The sequence below is a fragment of the Archocentrus centrarchus genome, chromosome 4 (assembly GCF_007364275.1).
Source record: "Archocentrus centrarchus isolate MPI-CPG fArcCen1 chromosome 4, fArcCen1, whole genome shotgun sequence".
Taxonomy (NCBI): domain Eukaryota; kingdom Metazoa; phylum Chordata; class Actinopteri; order Cichliformes; family Cichlidae; genus Archocentrus; species Archocentrus centrarchus.
In genome coordinates, this window is record NC_044349.1 from 16,967,845 (window position 1) to 16,990,827 (window position 22,983).

At 39.4% G+C, this 22,983-nt stretch overlaps 1 protein-coding gene across 1 annotated transcript in view; it reads right to left on the bottom strand.

Moving 5' to 3' along the window:
- Positions 1-6,445: 6,445 nt before the first annotated feature.
- The window catches only part of tsc22d2 (TSC22 domain family 2), a 36,933-nt gene continuing 20,395 nt past the window's right edge, over positions 6,446-22,983 (bottom strand). Inside the window, 3 exon segments of the mRNA XM_030727219.1 lie at positions 6,446-7,940; positions 8,265-8,316; positions 19,678-19,749. Of these exon segments, the coding sequence (XP_030583079.1) occupies positions 7,626-7,940; positions 8,265-8,316; positions 19,678-19,749 (439 nt within the window). The 3' untranslated portion in view covers positions 6,446-7,625.

Below are 22,983 nucleotides of genomic sequence, written 5' to 3' on the forward strand. Positions count from 1 at the left end.
CACAGAAACATTAAAAAGGCATGGATATGACTAATTGAGCAGTGTGGGGAAATTAATATAATATTACTGTTTATGGCTCTGGCACTTTTGTATGTGACAGTAAGTCATCCTTGTGGACCAGCATGCACAATGATAAGGAATAGAAGAATATCTTCCCAATTAAATTCTGTCCCAGACATGGAAACTTAAACTTAACATTTATTCTTGCAATTAGAATATGTGAGTTTAATATTTCAGACATAACGCATTTACATTTGACAGCCACTTTATTAGGTACTAGTACAGGGTTGGACCCCCTTTTGCCTTCAGGACTACCTTAAGATGCTCAACTAGTGCTAAGGGGCCTAAAATGTGCCGTGTTTGATGAAACTACTGCCTAGTTTCATCAAACTAGGCAGTATTGGTGAGCGTATGCAGACTGTAACCTCAGCTTCATGTTCTTAGCTGACAGGAGGGGGACCCAGTGTGCTCTTCTGCTGCTGAAGCCCATCTGCTTCAAGGTTTGACATGACGGTACGTTCGGATATGCTCTTGTAAAGAGTGATTGAGTTACTGTTGCCTTCCTATCAGCTCAAAGCAGTCTGGCCATTCTCCTCTGACCTCTGGCATCAGCAGGACATTTTAAACCAGAAAACTGCCATCCGTGATGTCAGCATCACATGAGAAGTTACTTTCCTGTCAGACCCACACGATGGCACCACTGTCTTACACTGTGTGTGCAAGAGGCAGCATGACTCTGCTGTTACGCTTGATGGCAGTAGTGAGTCAGAGGAGCGCAGAGTGTTACCCTGTAACTGCAAAGTTTCATCGTCAGTAATTGTTAGGCGTGGTTACAGATGACTGAATGGTGAGTAATTGCCTTTACATAACACACACGCAGAGCTATACACACACGCATGCACAGACATGTACAATGAGGACAGTTCCTGCCATGTACAAATCCCCTCTTGTGACTGAGTAAGACTTCCTTCCCTTTGCCATTTGACACTATGTGTTTGTGTTATACAACATTAGACATTCTTAGCTGAGTCAGATGTGAGGGATATTTTGACCGTAAGTCTGACCTTATTTCCTTACTCTATGGAAATGTGAAAAATGCTTAGTTTCAAGTAGAAGTTATATATATATATATATATATATATATATATATATATATATATATATATATATATATATATATATATAGTGTCTCCAGTAAAAGTACCGCACCACCGGCAACAAACTACAACCAAAATTAAAAGTACTAATTATAGCCAAATGTAATTTCATAATATATTGATTGGATTTACTTGAACTAATGGTTTCATGTGATATTTTTGTGTAATCAAATATTCTTTGTAGATTACAATATCTTGCTTGCCTCATTAATGCTAATCTGATTTATATGGCTATAGAATTTAATATAAAAAAAATAATTAATATTTCCCTCTGAAATTTAGCAGAATACAGGGATGAAGTGGCGTACAAGCTGCTTTCCAAACCATTGTGTTCTGCTGAACATCTTTGACACACAATTTTAACACCTGTCATGAGTCACAACATGTCAGGTCACAAGATCAGTCAAATGAGGGAGTGGGAATGTTTATTTTAGTGTCCTTCCTTCATACATAGTGTTGCTCTTGCTGAATTGTATTTGCGCACAGTGACGTTGAAAACACTCCCAGTTGTGAACAAATACCCGTACGAGGTGAACGTGCCTCTGCATGACCACATATGTGGAAAGTATGTGGTTGAGAAGATCTGTAATGCTGACAGAAAACCTGGTCGATCCAGTTTTTTAGTTTCCAGTAATGTACCATTTGGAGCCTTTGCAGTTTGCTCCTTTGTGTTGTAGCTTAGTCCAAAAAATTAAAAAAAAAAAGCATGGCCTTCAAATTTTGGCCAAAGAAAAGCTCAGACAACTGATGCATTTTGCCTTTTGTTCATAATACACAAAATGTGTCATTATTTCCAGCAGGGCAATGAAAAAATTATGAATGCAATGAAACATAAACAAACAAAAAATGTTTCACACAAGCAAAAGCCATCAGAAAGTCAAGGCGTAAATAAAACAGGGGGAAATCGTCACTCTCCCTTTAAACTGACCTAAATCATACTTGATGATGTGTGATTTTATGTAACTTTGTGAAACTCTAAGGAAATTGGAGCCACATGACGGCACCTGTAAACACAAAGAGTGGCATTCCAAGGAAGTCGGTGTTTTCTCCAGAAATGTGCAAGTAAGGGCATCGACCCTCCGGTGCAGCTGTTTGACTCTGCCAGAGCAAACTCCTGCTACAAACTTAAAGAACTATTTAAGTTATTCCAGATTTCAGGTATAAATGTTTAAAGCATATATGGTATACAAGTGGACGTGAAGCTTAAGAAAGGCTACCCCCTCACCCCTGTTGGAAAATACATTAGTGGCATGCGTGAGGTGGTAATGAAGAAGATCATCTGCATTTATGAATTTTCCTGCTTTTCACACGTAAATGTTGCCTAAAATGCAAAGACGGCTTAATTTATTGACAGTTTCTTCACTTTATCTTCATATAATCATACTGACAGATATTTGCATGTAGAATTTATAAATCACATATTTTGTCTGTGCTTAAGAGCAGGTAGGTGAGGGTGTTCAGTCGTTGCCATACACCAAACTGAGCCAGTACCTGGAAAGAGAGCTGAAGAGACCACGACAGTCGAGAATCTGTTTAATAAATGAAAAGGATTTATTACATAAGACTGTCCCAGAAAAACAACTTAGAGTTAAATTGGTTTACATGTGACTGCGAACTCAGCTAACTGAGAGACACGGGCCAAAAAGCTAATTTGGAAAAGAATTCAGTTCAATTTAATTTCTGTAGCACCAAATCACAACAACAGTCATCTCAAGGTGCTTTACATTGTAAGGTAAAGACCATACAATAACACAGAGAAAGAAAGGCAGCACGGTATTCTGAATAAAGCTGAAAAAAGACCTTTCAGTTGTGTAAAGGTGGTGCTGGAGTGACCTGACTGTGTTCTTTTAAAAATATCTACCTGTGTGCAGATTTATGCCAGAAATATCAGGCAGGCGATGAGCAAAGCTGTCATCTGTGTCAGACTTTCCTCCTCCTCCTTAACGAAAATGAGCAGTTACTTCCTCCTTGGAAAGATAAATTCCTCAGAAGTTTTTCTTCTGTTTTTCTGCAGAGCATTATCAGTCACTAAGGGATCTGGAAAGAGAGCAAATGATTGTGACGGGGATATAGTGAGATCATAGTAAGCATGTTAACAGCTTTGCATGCTCAGAGTTTTGTTATCAATGTGAATTATTTTAATTACAGTTGTTCAAAACTGTGATATGATATACTCATCAGCCACTTTATTACATACACCTTGTTAATACAAGGTTGGACCTCCTTTTGCCTTCAGATCTGCCTTAATTCTTCTTGGCAAAAATTTAACAAGCCGTGGCACCAGGATGGCTCAGCAGTTGAGCAGGCAACCACGTATGCCGAGTGGTGGCGCAGATGGTGTCGGTTCGAGTCGCGACCTAGTCAACTTTTACTGCGTGTTTTCCCCCATCTTTCCTCCCACTTTCCTGTCTCCCTCTGCTGCAAAAGGTCAAAAAAAAAAAAATCAGCAAGATGCTGGAAAGAGCATATTCATCACACCACTGTCATGAGCCTGAACAACTGATTAAAGGCAGGATGGATCCATGCTTTCATTGTGGCTCATGCCACATTCTGACCCTACTGTCGGAATGTTGCTGCAGAAATCCTGACTTATCAGACCAGGCAACATCTTCAAGTCTACTGTTGTTCAATTTTGGCGAGCCTTTGCAAATAGCATACCTTGGCTGTAACCAATGGTTGAGTTAATGTGGCCTTCCTATTAGCTCAAAGTAGTCTGGTCGTTCTCCTCTGACTTCTGGCATCAGCAAGGTATTTTCACCCAGAGGACTTTTGCTCACTGGATATTTTTTCATTTTCAGACTATTTTCTGTAAACCCTAGAGATGGTCATGTGGGAAAATCCCCGTAGATCAGCAGCTTCTGAAATATTCAGAGCAACCCATTTGTTATCAACAAGTGCGTCACATTCAAAGTCACTTAAATCACCTTTCTTCCTCATTCTGGTGCTCGGTTTGAACTTCAGCATGTTTGTCTTCACCATATCTGCATGATTAGATACTTACATACAAACAAAGAAGACATTAAAGAAGAATATATGGAATAACTAAGAGTTCCCAAGTTAGCAGCATTGGTATGATATAGAGATGACTCAGAGACCACGTGCAGAGGGTAGCTCTGCTGGGAAATGTCACCCAGGTCAACAGTAATATTGTTCTGTGGTTCATAGAGTATAAATTCTCAGCTGCTTTACTTTCTTTCTATGGTAAACATAATTTTGGAGTTAAGTCCAGTGTTAAAGAGCTTTGATTTGCCCCTAGACCTGATTGGAGTCTCAACCCCATGACCCCTTTGAAACAGTTCCCAGTCCCAGATGAGAGAGCCTGTGGGTCATCAGTCATGTTAAACTGAATTTTGTGTACCTCAAAGGACCAAGGGCGAAAACAGTGACCTTTAGCCCCTCACATGCAGCCCACTCTGAAAGTTTTGAAAAAGTCATCTAGATTGGGCCATATAATTAAACCCAAGCTACTGTGAAGGGGGTGGAATCAGGGGTGGGAGACAAGATATAATTGTTATTACCATCGTTATTGGCATAAAACATATATATATATATATATATATATATATATATATATATATATATATATATATATATATATATTCTAACTAAATGTTCTTTTTGATTTCTAGCATAAGATGGGCCTTCCTGGTGATAGCTAATGCTGTGAAGTGACTACTGGCAGTAGAGGTTTGTAATTGTAATTTTGGTAGGTCTCCTAGGATGCAAACATTGGGGATACAGGGGTGGCAACTTGACAACTTGATGCCTGACTAGAGCACAGTGCCAGATAGCATGCAAGTAGTTGTCAGTAGTGTTCTTCTGTGTGCAGTGTGTGCATGTAACGGACTCTTAAGTCCCATTTTTTGTAACTTTTCACCCATGTGGTATAGGCTGAACAGGTGTACCTAATGAAATGGCCAGCAAATGTAGTTTGTTTCTAAAAACAATTTTTAAATTTCACATTTTTTTTTCTGTGCCTGCACAAACAAAAGGACCTCACACACAATTACTGTTGACTCTTCATGTTGGTTCCCCACCAAATCAACCTGCACTAGTGACCTCACAGTTGTATTTGTTCCTATGCAGGTCTCGTCCTCTCGGTCATATTTGTATAACCTACAGCAACTTGTTACACTTCTGTTTGCCTGGCACCTAGGGGGGGGAAATACTGATTTAGGTAAAAAAAAAAAAAGTACGTTAATGATTTAAGGTGAAATTACAGGAACTGACAATTTTGGCATTTCACCACTTACAAAATATGTTTAAAGGGTTACCCTCTGTAACACGGGGGTGTAAGGAGAATAAAAACACATGAAGACATTCTCATAATAAAACAGTAATTTATTTTTTTTTTGACTGAAAACTAAAATTGTCTGAACAGCACATTACAAGGGCATCATTAAGATATTTTCTCCAAGGCTCAGTGATCACTTTCATACAGTACATTTGGCATGTACATAGTATCTCCTTCAAATGAGAGAAAAAAAAAAAAAAGAAAGAAAAGAAAGAAGCCCATTTGCCAAAAAAAAAAAAAAAAAAAAAAAAGACTGATGGTACAATTACCAAGCAATTTGGTTCTAAGCCACAGAGAAAGAAGCCGATCGCCTGACAGCAGGCGTCGGCAGAAGAGGCACAAAAGATGTAACACAGATAGGACATCCCATAATATATTCATACACGGCTGACTGAGTTCCAGCTTGAAAATGTGAAATGTTTAATAGTTTAGATTGTTTTGTTTTGCTGCAGGTATTGCTGTTCAGTTGTTTTCGATGATTTGTTTTTCTGCTGTAAGCAAAGTGTGCATTACAATTAAATGCTGCATTCATCAAAATCTGCACTCTAAAACTCTTTTCTATGCGCATGAAATTTAACAGCATTTCGATGGAAACAAGGACGACTGCTCCTTTTTCTGACCGTCTCGTGCGCAAGACTTTTCCTTCCATCGGACACCTTCTCCGTTCTTTTTCTAACTCATACCATCAGCTAACATACTCTGTTCTCCCATCCCCTTTCTCCCTCTCAGAGATCTTCAGACTAACAGGAAAAATTAGAGTTCTGGATAAAAACCATGTGGTTTGATTACAGATCATGCAGAATACGCAAAATGGTGACAAAGAAGCACAAGGAAGGAGAGAGTAGAAAAAAAAATATATAAGTGCACATTTAAAAATGGGAAAAGAAAAACTTACACAGCTTTTGTGTCTTTGGTTATAAAGTAGGTCGAACAATTTTCACAGCTTGTCACCCTCCCCACCCCCCATCCCATCCCACCCCACCCCACCCCCAGCCAAAACCCAGCAGATTCATTTTCATTCTAACAAAGAAAATCTAGAAAAAGTTAATCAACGGTTTTCTTTATCAAAACATCCCATCACATATTATATATCTTAAACAGATATCCTCCCGTACAAACTGCCCATGCTCTTAATACTTTACACTTTACAAAATATACATTCAACCCAGATTTCATCTAATGTAAGCGCGGCTTTAGTGTTAGCACTATTTCATGATGAGACAAAAATTCTATTTTTTGGAAACTTATTGCCTACTTGTTGAGAACTACAACTTGCAAGAATCTACCAAATTGAATACCTGACAGATTCTAAAATACCAAAAGACCAAAGAGGGGAAAAAAAAAAAATTTTTTTTTTAATAAGCATCTCCATGACATTGTTCATTTACATTACGAAAATAGCAGCCCTGAAATAAATAAATGCAAATACTAAAACTGAACTGATGAAGATTTATTATGATTCATGTCAAACATATGGTGGCTCTGAGATAACACAAGCTTTTTGATGCAGCATATAACAAGCCGAGGCTCTCGACTCGCTCCACCTCAAGCTCAGCTGCCTGCTGGCAGCATCTTCTTGCGCTCAGGGAGGACATATCCTCAATCCCACCTCTCCCTCCCTCCCCCTCTCTGCACTCTGGCCTCCTCTGGCCCTGGAGTGGTGTGGGGTGCAGACACTGGAAGGTCAGTCCCTGCTGGATGTTTCCAAGGACCCTTGTCGCCCCTCTGGTCCCTCACAGGGATATGCTGCTGGCTTCCCCCATTTTTTACCCTTACAAAGCAAGCTCTCTGAGCCCTCGGACCCCCACCATCTCCTAAACAAGATCAACATGCAGTTTTTGATGCACACCAACTGCTCTGCTCCCCGTCTCCCCTTTTTTTTTTTTCCTCTTCTTTTTCAGCTCTGTTGCAGCCAAACACAAGGCCCAGATAAGACTTTGCAAGAGATGGTAAATGTCTTAATGATGTGAAGGCCTAGTGACAGTAGCAGCAGTGTCCAAACTCTGAAACACGGCTCCTGGCAGCAAACAAAGATGTCGCTGCTGTTGATTTGTCCTCAAATGAAGCATTTTGAACATAGAGCTGAGTCTTTATGGGGTTAAGGGGACGGTAGTAGTTGTTGCCTTTACTAACAGACTCCTGTCTGTGGGACGTGCTGATAAAGAGAAAGGGGATCATGCCGAGGTGATGTTGGGCTGATGGACACCCTGACTTCCCTCGTGGTGAGCCAGAGGGGCGGTGTTGTTTGTGACGAGCGGGTGTTGCTGCTGCTGCTGCAGCGGCGGCGATCTGCTGCCCTGGCTGAGTTGACTGGCCAGCTGGCTGAGCTGACTGGACAGATGGTTGAGCTGCTCCGAGTTGGCCAGTGACTTCAGCACAGCGTTCTCGCGCTCCAACATAGAGTTTCTCTCGTACAGCTCCTTGATCTGCTCCTTCAGCACCTCCACCTCCTCGCGAACAGCATACATCAGGTGGCTCTTCACCAGATCCTGACAGAGTAGAAACTAATATTAGCACACAAAAATGACAGCAGTCTTTGTACTAAGGAGTCACTGCTGCAGCTGCTTTTTAAGAAAACCCCTGTCAATCATATGGTAACAGCAGAATGGAAGCTTAAATGCTTGGGCTGGTTTTGAGGTTTATTTTTCCCTCTCTATTTCCCCTCTATGGAATTTTTACGCTCATCCTCTATTGGGCACTTATGTCTGTATCACCAATGTTAAAGCTGTTATGAAACATGTCATTGTACAGGCTGGCAAAGAATGCATATCACAGGATCCCATCTGATATGACAAATATATGGAAAAACTCACCATTGCCTGCTCAATCTTGTTATCGATGGCAACGACGCTGGCACCGGAGGCACTGTGGAGACAAGAAACACGAGTCAAGTTTAGATATTAATCTCACATATACCTATCAGAGTGCCAAATGTGCTTCCTCAAGTGCCAAGCACAATGAGAGATTTCACTTCTATCTCTTAAGTGGATCAAAACAAACCCCAGGGCATTTTCACTTCGGCAGATTAGCCTCCAGAGAATAAGATGACAAAAACAACAAACAAAAAAAAAAAAAACAAACCCACACACTATTTTTAGTTCATCTGATATAGTGTTTAGCACAAACTGGCAAACTCATGTTTGGAATTGCAAAAAGCAAGACAGTGTGCTACAGACATGAGGCTGTTTTCAGAGACCAGACTAGTCCGACAACAATACCAAAGATTTAAAAAAAAAAAAAAAAAAAAAAAAAAATTTTTTTATTTTAAAAAGCACCAGAAAGATGGGGGTGAGAGGTTTCTTTATAAGCCTACTCTATAACCTAAACTTTACATCCTCACTTCACTGTGCTCCTGCATCAAGTCACAAACTTTCCAGAAACAAGGTTTTACATGCTTATATATTTTTGGCTTTCATCCCTGACACTTTCTGCTGAGTAAAACCAGCTCCAACTCCACAGCAAAATGTACCACAAGTGAGTCAGAGCACAGGCGCATGCATATAAACCAAGAAAATGTTGCACTTGTTAAAACAGTTAAAGTAAAAATGCACAAAGGTGGCGAAAGAACTCTGACAACTATCTGCACAAATATCCAGGGCGGACTGAATCTATGCATGGCAGAGAGGGAGTGTGGTCAGTCATGCAAGACATGTTCCGCCTAGGACTGGTCCAGCCATCGGTGATCAGTTTACTTCATCAGTGCAATCTCTTATCGGTATCATATCGAATGCCAAGCGCTCACTTATCTTCAGTCCCCTCTGTTAATTTGTTACATCATAATCTTCAGGTCGCATCGGTGGAGACCAACATCTTATTTTCCATTCCTATTTCCACGTTAAGCCCTTTAATTTAAAACACAAGATGATTAACTTACATGTCCGCGCTACGGATCCTGAAACAGGATGAAACAAAACGATACCAAAATTCGCTGTTTGCCTTTTAACCTTCTCCACAAACGCTGTTTTGCGCAAATCACCGCCCTGCTCCGATGTGGCTCTACAACAAAAGCGATCGATGCGATCTGGAGCCGCTAGAAGGCGCTCTGACGGGAACATAATGTGCAGGCAGCCTCTGATATTTATTTTGAGAGCTGACACGATGTACAAAATGGACTAACGTTATAAAAATGTATAATTATGCAACATAAAAGTCAATATGAAATATTCCCCCTTGAATTAAATACAGACGCACGATTTCTTAAAAGGGGGGGGGGGGGGGGGCGTAAATTTTAAGGGGACCTTAATGTAACAGGTAAACAAAAGGCGATTTGTGTGTGTTAAATAGGGTTCAATTAAAAAACAAACAAACAAACAAACAAAAAAAAACAGGGGAAATCATATTGCACTGACAGGCTGGCAACTACCACAGTCTCTCCATCATTTACATCCTGCGTGGTGGAGCGCACGTAGAGTACAGCTCTGAGAGCATCCCGTGGGGGGGGGGGCGTAGTACAAACAGATCGCACAGATGCCACATGTTCGGGAAAGCAGCCCGGTGCACCGCAATCAGAAAGCAAAGACTTGTCAACACTTAGACAGCTGCTGCCAAAACACCTCAAACTATGCGGGAGACCAAACGGCCACTGACCAGAGCTCAAACACGTGGAAGAAAAAACAAAAAGATGCCGCCAACACCGAGACTGAATGTTAAATGTCTGGAGTTCATATATTTGCGGGGGGAGAAAAGGATTAAAGTATGTAAATGTTTTCAGTTAGTCCCGCACAGCTGTCATAAACTTCAAACGTGGTCTCAATGGACATGTGTAAAATAACCCTACATACGCGGACTGTAAGGATAACACAGCAGAAATAGCATTTAAAGGTGCTCTACCTGACGCATCTCGCTCTGTAGGACACCAAACGTCCAGAATATATCGGGGATGATCCCGGCGAGCAGGGCAGACTGTAGCTCATTTTGCAGCGCATGGTCCCAGAACTTTTCCTGTAGCTACACTTTTGTTACTGAGTAGAACACCACAAAATCTGTCTTGTTTGACTGGAAGCTCGCTGTTACTTAAACGCCCCCCGCGTGGTCACATGCTGAAGGCGGAGTTCAGCTGTTACTGCCTCCTCCTCCTCCCCCCTCCCTCCTTCCAACCAACCATTCATTTACTCCCGGGAAACCTCTTGCACAAGTTATATTATTCACGACCAAAACGTACGTGCGCAACAGCCACTCCAGAGGCACACAGGAACATATTTAAAGGCTCAGCTTTAATTAAAAAGTAGGCAGTGCTCTGCATGTACTGACCAAAAAAAAAAAAAAAAGAGACAGGCAGGCTGTATTCACTCTGTTTCTTGTGTTGGTATAAGCAAATGGGTTGCCTTAAAGTCCATCTCTACAATTAGAAGACTTATGCAGGCCTGTCTCTCCACATTTACTGTCTTTTCTTGAAGGCAAATCTCATGCACATTAATGATAAAAACTGAGAACATGGTTTAATTGATCACATTAAGACTGTGCGTTAAAACATCACAGCAATAAATTCACGTGCTCTTCAACCAAATATGTAAAGAAGTCCCTTACTCCTTTCTCATTTCCAGTAGTAACACAAATATCAAAACATGCGAAGACTTTAAAAATGCCATCTTATTCTTCCCTACTCACTCGGTGGATTACCGAGCACCTGAAATGGCTTAACTGTACGCTGAAGATTGGTCAGAGATGTTTGCGATAGACTAGTGAGCAGGGTGTACCCCACTTTCCGCTCTATGACTGCTGACTTGGACAAGCGGAAGAAAATGGATGGACGGATGTTGGAAATGTACTCATGTAATGACAGTGAGGTAAAAGTTTGCATTCCAGCACAAGTGTCTCATTCAGATTTGTGATCTTAAAGCTGATAAATGACGGCAGCAGCAGCAGATGACATTCCTCCCTTTGAACTGAGCACTTCCACATCTGGGAGAGTGAAGGAGATGAGTCCACAAGCTTTGGTTGGAATGTGTTTTTATCAATAACAAAAGACAAGAGGCATGAGATTGAATAAGGGGGGGACTATACAATCCATGCTAGAAGAGTTAAAGAAAATGCTAGAGAGGAAGAAAGGGTTGTTGTCATTCCATGTTCAAGGAAAACAAAGCAAATTGTATATTTTATTCAAGGAAGAGGACATGTGGTGGTTTATATAAGAACCACTGGCTGTGTTAACCTCAACACAGGCCTTCCCTGCAGACTGCAACAGAGTACAAATGTATTCACCCCCCCACCCCACCCCAGCAAAGTCTCCAGGACCACTAGGCAGCACATTCCAGTTCTGGCCACCTCTGGCCCCGAGGCCAGCGCATTCAAACTCAGATATCTGTGTCACAGCAAACAGGGTAGCTACAAAGTTTCATACCCCAAACTACCATGTGTGTCTCCTTTTGACACTGAGCTCATTACACTGCATGTTCTACCCATCCTCTACCTGGCTTTCAATATAAGAGACACGTGCAGGAGCAAAATGAGCTCTCCTTAAATCTCTCTGACTTTATCGCACGCTGTTTTTATAGCATCAGAACTCCAATGTGTTCCCCATTAGGGCACAAACGCACCGGCACACGTCCCTGTCCCAAAGCACATAAACACTCACTGTGGGGGAAGGCAGCTGAATAAATTAGACCTTTGTCTTACAGTAATAACCCCCCTCAACGATCGTATTTCAAAACAATAGCTGGAGGGTGGGGGCTGCAACAACAGATGAGTGTGCTCGCTGACAACTCACTGTGGCTCTCGTTCCGATGAAAACACTGACTGTAGCCTGGCGTTTGTTTTAAAAGACAGAAGGGTGTAGTTCTGCCTCTGTGCCAGATGGCGTCAGCAGAGGCTCCAATTAGAAGTGATTCAAAAGTTCAGCAGCTTCAGGAAGAGAGCAGTTTAGCTATGATTTCATTATTATGGCACAAGTCAACTGCAAGTTTATATTTAATAATGACACAGCTGTAAATTGAACCTCAAAACCAAACATGCTTTTCCACTGGAGCTTCAGAGAAATGATTCTTTTTGTCTGTCTGAAAAAGGTCACAAGTACTGCATGACCCAACAACCAACCAAGCAGGCACTCAAACAACGATCACTCACTCTGAAAACAAAGAAACCAGTATTTTTGCAAGAGGGCGTTCTCTGCAGCAGACCTGTGAGCCCCTCATGTTTACCCATCTGCTTAAATCAATCAGATCATATCCAGTTTTCCACAGAAACATGCACTTCAACAGTCAATGTAATGTCTGATGAGATGAACAGATTTTAGAAATATGTCTGTAGAGCTACACAAAAAATGGGTTTGGTTTGTACAAGCGTGTTCTGGTTTGATTGTATATCCTTTAGTTCAAATACAGTTCTTTAAAGCATACACAGGATTTGTTTTGATTCTCCTGTTACTTTTTATTTAAAATGTTGCTCCATTGAAATGTAAGATTGTGCTCAATATTTTTTTAGATTCAATAAGATTTTCTGTTTATGATCATATCAGCCAATGAAAAATCAAATCCTCACACAGGAGAAGCTGATATCAGCCACCATATCTGACTAATCAGTACCCAAAAGAGGCTCAGATTATGTCCTGTCACTCAAGTAAATTATTTTATTCAGCATTACAAAAATCTCAGCTTTTTAAGACTTGTGGGCTTTTGGTGAGAGTTTTCCATCAACTATCAGCTATTAGGAAAAGCACAATTTGCATTCTAATACTTGTAAAACTATGAGTCAACATACCCCTCAACACTTCATGAAAATAACCTGAAACCAGAATATTAAAAAGCAAGAAACAGGTTACACAATCCACAGGGAATTCTTGTGGTTTGCACATTTTAAGTTCCTTATAAACACATATTTGCATATTTGAACTAAAATTATCCCAAAAGAAAATAATCTTGACAAACTACTTCCGTCCTTCTTGCATTGTAAAGCTTCAAACAATGGTGACAATTGCAGGATGCTGGAAGTATGTTAATATGTGTCTGTGAACATGGTGGATATTTGGATGCTGTATTGTTGGAGCATGCTGTCTATAATAGGGGTGGTCCATATTGACACAATGGAGTCTAAACAAAATAATAGAGACCACGGGGAAGTTTTATTTTTCCAGCACTAAATCAAAGTCACAAGTAGGCGTGTCTGATGGCACCAAGTTTCCTCGTAAACAGGCCGAAGGAGTCGTCCCACTGCAACCTCATTTGTTGCACAATCACTAGACCACTGCACAAGCAACTCCTCATTAAACATGTATGATGTACTGGAAGGCAACCAGCCTGTCCTTCCAGCACATGGCCAACTCTAGCAGACATCTTGGTAAACAAAACCGGATGACAGGGAGCATGAGAAGCACTAAAGTCCCTCAGGGCCTTATAAAGCAAGGATAAAATCTGAATTCTTGAGACAGAAAATGAACTTTGTCCATCACTATTAATTTAAGCAGTCAACCAAAGGCCTCTTTTTAAAAAGAAAACAATCTCTATCCAGATGATCCTCATAGCACAGTCTTAGTAATAATCTCCATTCCTACCAACATGCATGAAAACATATCAAGTGACCAGTCATGTACACATGTAGGTCACAGCAGCACGCTAAAAATGTAACTGCACAAAAGCTGCTCGTTTAGGTAACAAGCTCACCACAGCGAAGTCTACAATCTGTTACCTATGTGCAACTAACTGCTGGCAGCCAAGGCTGAAGTCTTTGCTTTGTTCCAGGAAAAGTGTCAGGTGATAAGTGGCAAATGTGGGCGTTTAATCAACTCTCAGTTTCTGGCCATCTGGAATAAAAACACAATCCCAGACTTTCCCCATCTAAAACTGGATTAGTAGGTTTCAAAAGGCTCCATTTTTGGTGTCCCAACACACCAGACTACTGTGAATGCCACTAGAAAATATGAGCTTTAAAATGAAAATTTACTAATCTGAATATAGTCTAAAAATATTTGCCAGCCGAGATGTTTGCTAATGGCGGCTGAGCTACGTCTACAGCTCCTACAGAAATCCATTAAAATCCATATGCAAACAGTGGGGATCCAACCCAAGGGTCCTCTAACCATAATTACCCACACGCACAATGTGCTGCAATATCAAATTTCACTATTTCAATACCTCAGAGATTTGAACCTTGCCACTTGTTTGTCTAAATCTGGATTAAGACCCCCACTGGAATGCGTTATACGTAATAGTTTTGTTCCCGAGGCTTTAATGGAAAAATCCTGGCACCTCGGCGTTAACAGGCCTCTGTATTCAGGAGAGCATTCATCACAGGATCAAGGACTCAACCTCATTTGAGTTTCCTCTCTGAAGTAAAGGGTGGAGGTCAAAATAACGTCATTAGGTACTATGGTCTAAAAAACCATAATACAGGTCTCAGTCACTTTATTAGTGACGCTTCAAGTAAACTTTTGAGAAACCCAGGTTTTATGGACCAAATACTGCATTTTGAAAGTAAACATAAAAAAAAAAAAAAAGGCAACACTAATTAACACTAAATGATTGGTAGTGCGGATCCTTTATTTAAAGCAAAATGACAAAAATTAATCTGCTTGTCAAACACCAGGATATTCTGCCTTTAATTCAGTGGGCACTTGTTATACTGTAGCATATAAATACAGGTATTTTTTAGCATTTTCTGACAATTAACTGCCAATATTCATTGACCATTATTGGAGATTTAATTTGACCCCAGCTGATGGCTCCAGTTATACATCAGCATATCTCCCAGGTGTGAATGTCTAACTGTCTGAGCTTGAGGAGAGATGATGTTGAAAAGGCCCGTGTGTGCTCAGCAAACCTTCCCTGGATAAATACAGATGAAATGTCAGCAGCTTCCAAAGATAAAGTAGCCAGAATGAAAATGCTGCTGCTGCTAAAACAGTACTATCATTGAGACATGTGGTGCTTTATGCAAGTCTTAAAATCTTTCATGGCTATGACTGCAATCCATCAAATTCTCCACAAATCTAAAAAAGGTGTAAAGTTTAAGATCAGAGCTCTACACAAGTGAAGTCCTGTCCTGGCTCCCACACAACGGTTGAGTAATGCGTTTTTAATAAATATATTTTTAAAAAAAACAAAAAAAAAAAAAACCCTCTTCTTCCTCAACAGAAAGACAACTGTATTGGGATGGATCCTCTGAGGATATGGCCCCCAGGCTTTTGGCAATTACAACGCAAGTAAATTCCAAGATTTAACAAATGTGCAATAAATCCTGATAGTTTATGAAAGACACGCAGTGTTATATTTTGAAGACAACTAAATGAGACAAACTTGATAAAGTAGTGACAGTTTTGTCCTGTCAACATCACATCAGAAGTGAAGCTTCAGCATTCAAACGTTTAACTTCGCTCCTCGTCCCACTAACGGCTGCGTGTTTCCTGTGCCAAACAGTGGTAACAAATCTGATCTGGTTCAAATAACTCTCCACAGGCTGAGCCTGAAGCCACCAATCAGGTGTTCTCAGGCCAAATATGAATTTGTCTATTCTTTGTTGTCCATAATCATCAAGTTGATCTTTGTGGGCAGAGGGCTGGAAAAGGGTTGCTGCCTCTGGGTTATGTGGGACTAATCACAGCCTTATAATAAATCCATTCACCGGACCAACAGATCGCTTTGCTGGAATGTTTACAAAAGCCGAGTTCGAGTTGTAATCTTGTTAGGTTAAAAAATAAATGAATGTGCAGAGTTCTTAACGAGGGAAGACTAAAGCTGAGCTGTATGGGATCAACTACAGGGCCAGTAAGTTTTTGAGTTTGCTTAATGACATACAGAAACAATCCTCCATCCTATGGTTATACTACTTACTAGTCCTTAGGAAACTAAGGGCTGCATGAGAAATCTAAGACTGAATGTGTAGGGAAAAAAATAAATAAATAAAAAACAGGGAATGGGACCATTGATAATGGATTAATTACTGATTACTTAGAAAATATATCTTGTCAGTTAATTGAATAGTTTCTCTGTCTGAAATTAGTAATATCTTCAAATAAATTGTTTTGTCTGATCAAAAGTCCAAAAACCAAATTAGAGGCTGAACAGAAGCTGAAGTGTTTTCTTAAAAAACAAAAAGCTCCCACACTGCCTGACAATGAAGTTACACATGAATGCACACGTGTAGTTATACAAATATAAATTAAAAGTTAGGAGGGTGATGTAAATGTTGAAGATATTTCTCCTTTGAGTTGTGTGTTGTAATTTTTGGAATAGTTACAATCTGATTTGTTATTTTTGGGGACACATTTACAAACAAGAATTTCCCATTCAGAGTCTTTTCACTGGTTTCCAAAAACCCAAAAGCAACCTTTAATTTTAAAACTTGTTTGGTATGTTATTCTACAAGCTCTGTGTGGCTATTAGAGCAACAGCAGGTTTGGCACCGATGAAACAGGAAAGTACATTTTTATCCCCACAGCAGAAACTTGTGTAAAATACTGCAGAAGAGCGGGCACTGTGCCCAGCTGAGGTTTTACATTTTTCACAAACCATTTTCAGGAATGCTTTAAAGGGCCCTCAAACTGTTTGTGAGCAATTCCCCTTCTTCACTTCCAACAAGTCCGACCTTGCAGGAGAGCTGGCTCAGGACAAAGGGAAGTGGAATGAGGCGTCTCCCTTAGGTTTACCTGCGGTTAGTTGAAATGTTTTGAATAAAGCTGCACTGTTACTCTCAGAGCCCAGAGGCCAAGCTGAGTTGGATGAGAAACAAACAGAAGCAGAGTCTTTCGTTGGCTGTGACGACGCACTCTTGCTCAACTGCTACTGTTGTTAGGTATACAAGGATATCTTATTCAGATTGCTTCGAAGGACACGGTCATATGGATGACCTCATGCTTTATGCAGCAAGCACACACAGAGTCTGGATTAATGACAATTTCTCTTCCCCCAATCTGCCACCCCCTGAATCCCATTGTTAAACTTTACTTGCCAACAGATCTTTAAGTCATGAGCACTGATGAACTACCAGTATATTTCTCATTCACTGACAAAAAATTAATTAAACAATGCATGACTAAATTGTATGTATATTAGCACAGTTCCCCTTAGAAAAGCAAAAAAAAAAAAAAACAATTATTTAAAGCTCAACAATTGTAAAATCTAATTATTTTTTCAATGAGACATCACTTCTGTCACAAGAACACCACAAGCTAAAATATGTTCAAATTGGATTAAGTAAAATTCTTAATTAAAATCATACAAATTTTTTTGCTTATGCCCCAAGATCTCTGTGTCCTTGGACACAAATTAGGAATTTCTACCATGGAGCTCTTTTCTGCACATCACTTCATGACATAACACGTCAACCGCATGTTTAAGGATTTAAACGATAAATGCAACTTCAAAGTTTGTTTGCCGGTGTCTTTTGGCAGCCTCCATGAGAGAGCACATGGGAACAGAAACGGTTTGTGATTAATGCAAACCACTGCCTCCCAAGTCAAAACAAGTGTCATTCATTTTTTCTGTATTACTGAAGTTACTCATCAGGTACCTATGCAACAAAATAAATAAAAATCATTAACAGACAATGAAGCCTAAACTGAGGCTGTTTAAATAAGCAAAAATTTAATAAAAAAAAAAAACATGTATAGCATCATTAACAAACCTCAAGGCAAAGCTGTTCTGCAGTTTCATGAACTTCACCTTGGGAATTTTACCATAATCATTTTGACAAATGGCACTGAAAACATACCTGTCCCTGAGCTCCTGGCTTGGTGGAACAATGGGATTGATCAAGAAATAAAAGAATTATAATAAAAATGGTCAAAGGTTATATGATTGCATGTAAAAGTGTTTGTCTTAAAATATATATCAAATTTTAAAAAGTATGAAACGTGTGAATCTGGCCACAGTTTTTTGAAAGTTTTATATCAGCTTCTAATCTAATCATTTGTAAGACATTTAATAAATATTACATTTTTCTGTTTTAGTCAACATGCTGACAGCTACCTTTGTGCATCAATGTCAACATTATGTTTATAAGGTATTGTCATTTCCATTTTATTCTCAGAAAATTCTATCTTATTAAGCTCAGCAAAATGATTTGATTACTCTGACAATTTTTCCTCAACTTTTTAGTCTATGAAAGGTAACGAGAATCTAACAGAAATGCTCATCAAGACATCCTACATCTCACACAGAGCATGCTTTCTCTAAAGAGATGCTGAAACTGGAACAGGTGAATTTTATACTTTTTTTAAATAAAAAATTACCTCACTATAAAAAAAAATAGTTTTCAAATTTACACATAATCACAACTCTGGGGAATCACCCTTTAAGATAAATATAAACTAGCTTAAAGCACTGGACACAAAAACAGCTGTGGCATGTTAGTGACAAGCACAACACCAGCTCTAGCATGAACTCTTTTTTTTTTTTTGGATTTAGAGCTCTTTAAAGCTGAGAATTTATCTTGAAAACACCACCTTCTTAGCCACTAGCTTCTCATCTGAGCATACTAATGACAGGCTTTACAGAACATGCCATTCTATAACAAAATGTCAGTTTGCAATACGCAGTACTGAACCCATTTGACACTTAGCCACACAAGTCAAACGGACAGGAGAAATCTGAGCCCCAAATCCTCGTGACTTGCAGAGAACAGATAGAGTGTCACAGAGCTGTGAAACACCGCCAGGTCCAAAGTGTCACAGAATGAGCTCTAGTGCTTCTTCCAGTGCCATGCGTTTCTGCGTGCTGTACACACTCACACCTGCTGAAATGTCCAACTTAACCACCCATTTAATTCAGTAATTAGTCCAAAAATGATATTTTTCCATTTTAATAAAAGGAGGAAAGTCTGGCAGTCACATGACATAAAGGTTCAATCATTATTTTAATGCAACAATAAAGCTGCTCCCAGACTTCTTTCAACATCTGATAATCATTCAATACATTGTTATTTCCCCCCACTATTCTTTGTTTTCTATTATTTAAATGGCAAGCTTCCAAAGCATACCATTTAAATATATTTATAAATTGATGTATTTATATAAATCTGTGAGCCTCATTAACTCAACTCTATTACATAGGAAATAAAATCTTAAAAATTTTCTGCAATTTCAAAAGTGCAGCTACGATCACTTGAAAACTACATAGATATACATAAATATCTTCCAATTGCTTCTAGACATCCGTGACAGTCGCTCGCAATGAAATTCACTCAATCGGATAAAAAGCTGCTTAAGATGGACGTTTTCCTGCAAGGTGCACAGGGTGAAAGGCGTGCAGGGTCTGGTTAAGCCAGCCAGTCCAGGCAACACACAAGTTAAACTCATACCTATCGTTGATGGGCTTTGACCCTCGTAATCTGCTAGGCCGGAAAGCCTGGTAGAAAGCAGTAGATGGGTTCCTGTATTTTAAGTGGGAAGGGGGAAAAGAAAGGAGAAACATGAGTTAAAAAAAAAGAAGAAAAATATGCACAGTGAGGAAGCAAAGGAACATCCTGAACTGCACAGATATAACAAAATGGAGATAAAAACCAGCATTTCCATGATCTTTTTAGAAAATACATGAGTAGGGTTTCCTTAGGTTTTCAGATGGCTTAGAAGGGATGCATTATTTTCAATCCATCTGGGTTTTTTTTTTTTAATTATTCCCCATATTTCTCCTGTGACAGTAATGCATTTATAGTAGTCCTCAAAATGTCCTGCATCATAAATTGGCTTGATTAAACACTTGGCACTTTCACTGCTTATTAACCAAAAGATGTGAGGGAGCCACTGCCTCCTGCATTTTATTTTTAAAGTGCACTCATTGCTAAACAGCTAGTCCTCCTATCCCATTTTGGTGTGTCTCTACCTGCAAACATGCAAGACTGATGCTGTGACTGTGAGAACATCCTTCAGTTGGCTTTCCAGTGAGTCTCTTGTCCTGCAAACAGACTCCAATTCCAAAACTGTAACTCCAAATGAATCTACTGGAGAGCAGAGTAAGGAAATTGAGGTGGTGCAACACAGCAACAACCACGAGATGCAGACCAAGACAGTGGAGCTGTAGTCTGTCAGTGGGATGAGAGTCCCACTGGAGAGACAGCTGAATAATGATGAGGAACACCAGATTTGAGATGTGACCAGGCTGCAGGTAGGGAAAGAGCATGAGAAGGAGCAGGGCATGGCTAAGTGATTAGCAATGATTAAATCTTCAAAATAAAATATTTCCATATCACTTTTTAACTCATTATAAAGAGTTTAAAAAAAAAAAAAAAGGACAAATGCTATTAGAATATAAAAACCTGTATGCATTTGTAAAGCTCAGGAAAATGTTCGGCTGTCTACTGCAGCATTTCAGTTCTTAAATGGAAACCCAAAATGCTGAAGCAGACTAAACTAGACCATCTTCTCTCATTGTACCATTAAATAATAAAAAAGAAAAAACTTTTGGATGAATTTTTTAAATCACCTCCTGTATGAGTTTGTTCTTTTATAGTGAACAACTAAAAGTAACCACCCACCAGGGACGATCCGGATGACAATCGCACTAATTTGCCTTGCCATGTTAAGCACCGATATACATCACTTTGCTATTTTATTGTTGCGTGGCAGAAATTAAGAATAAAAAGTGCATTTCAAACAAACTTGTAAGATTACAAGACACAATTATCAGCATTCAACTGACTGCTGGCACACAGTGCTAACAATTCACCCAAATCATAACAGACCGACTGCAAATCTTAGGCCTGGATACCAGAATTTCCAGTCCAGCTGTCTTACCATCAATTTAGAATTAAGCAAAAATGTCTAAAATTCACACAATATGAGATTCAAGTTATTTTCTCCTCTGTTTCTGCTTTAATAAAAGTATTAGCTTTATTCATGATTTGGTGAAATGCTGTTGATATCAATATTTTAAATATTTTATTTCTGAACATCCATTTTATTTATTTACCTTATTTCACATATTAGGTCCTGCTTTTGCCTGCTGATGTGTTTAACTCTGAATTTTTAAAAGAACATTAAAATTCAAATCAGCACATTTCTATGATTAAAGCAAATGTTAAAAATATGAACATTAAGTCTGCAGGGCACTGAGGTGGAAAGCAAGAAACAAGTTATTTGTATTAACAACTTGCTCCAAATTTTATGGCTCGTTTCCCCAGACATGGTCTTAAGACTAAAAACGTTTTTTTTCCACTGGAGATCATTGAATGTCTCTGTAGTTGAGGACAAGCTTTAATCCTTGTCTGTGAAACTGAATACAACCAGTACCAAACAAAAAAAAAAAAAAAAAAAGAATCCCCCAGACAAATAAGGCTACAAATTAGAGTTTACAAATCAAACATGACCATACTATTGTTGGATTTACACTCATGTCAGTTAATATGCTGTCTTCATCTTCAATATAAAACTACAATGACAGCAGGGGTGGTCTACAGTTTAAATATATACAACACCCAGGAGGACCTAAAAACAAAATTGGGCAAGGTTTAGGAATTCATTTCCAAAACTAGAAGAGTGGGGTTAACCATCCACTACTGTACTGCTGACTGTCAAGCCTGATCTACAGCTAAGTTTTCATATGACAGATTTATATCTGCCACTCCCAACAAACAGCAGCTCAGGACAACACAGTACTGCTAAGGTATTTAAATACTGCCAGTTTATAGAGCTCACAAACACCACAATTTGACAGCAGCTGTGACATCAGCTCTGAAAGAGCCAAAATACCTGGTTTTATTGGGATGAGGAAAATTTGTATGCAAAATGAGATCATCGTATAGAAGAACACAGAGCTGTATGAAGAGCTGGAGGAGGAAGGGGAATAATTTACACTGAAGGAAGTAGAACTGAAGAAAAATAAAGGGTTATTTGGAAGTATGGCACCACCATGTCATCACTCTTGAATGCCTCACAGCAACACCTATGCCAAAAAGTCTGTTTTTCAGAGATTTGTACAGCACACACCATGTCAAGTCCCCATATCTATAGATACTTTGTTTGCCTTTTCAATCACTCTGTAGTACAGGATCAAAGCTTAATGTTTTAGACCTCATTTGATGAAAATAAGGAGATTAAAAACTCAGTTTGTGGGCGAAAGAGCAACAGAGAAAGTGTGCACCAGTTTATAAGGCTCACTGCTGTCAGTAAAAAAAACAAAACAAAAAAAAAAAAGAATGAAATAGCAGCGCAGGTGAGGTAGCAGCAGAAGAGTCAGGACGTAAGAGTTGCTGCCTCACCTACAAGAAAGCAGGTAGTGTAGTTCAGAGATGAGATGAGCTAGGTAAGGTAAGAGAGCGTCAAGGAGTTGGATGAGATGCAGAACTCACAGTTTGTCAAAGTTCAAATTTATAAGTCTAAAAAGACCCTTTCACAAAATAGAAAAAATATCTTCGGTAACTGTGTCAATTTTCACACCTGGACACAGCAATGGCAACACATATATACATATTCTACCATGAGATTCCATTATCAGTGTCAAATATCTTATTTCTCTGAGACTTCACCCTGGTGCTGAAAATTTTAACAATAATGTACTCCTCCTTTTTCAAACTTAATTTCATGTAGAGTTTCATGTTGTAAAAACTGAGTTTACACACCTGACTGAAAGCCTGACAGTAGAGAACAGAATATCAGCATCTTAAATAACA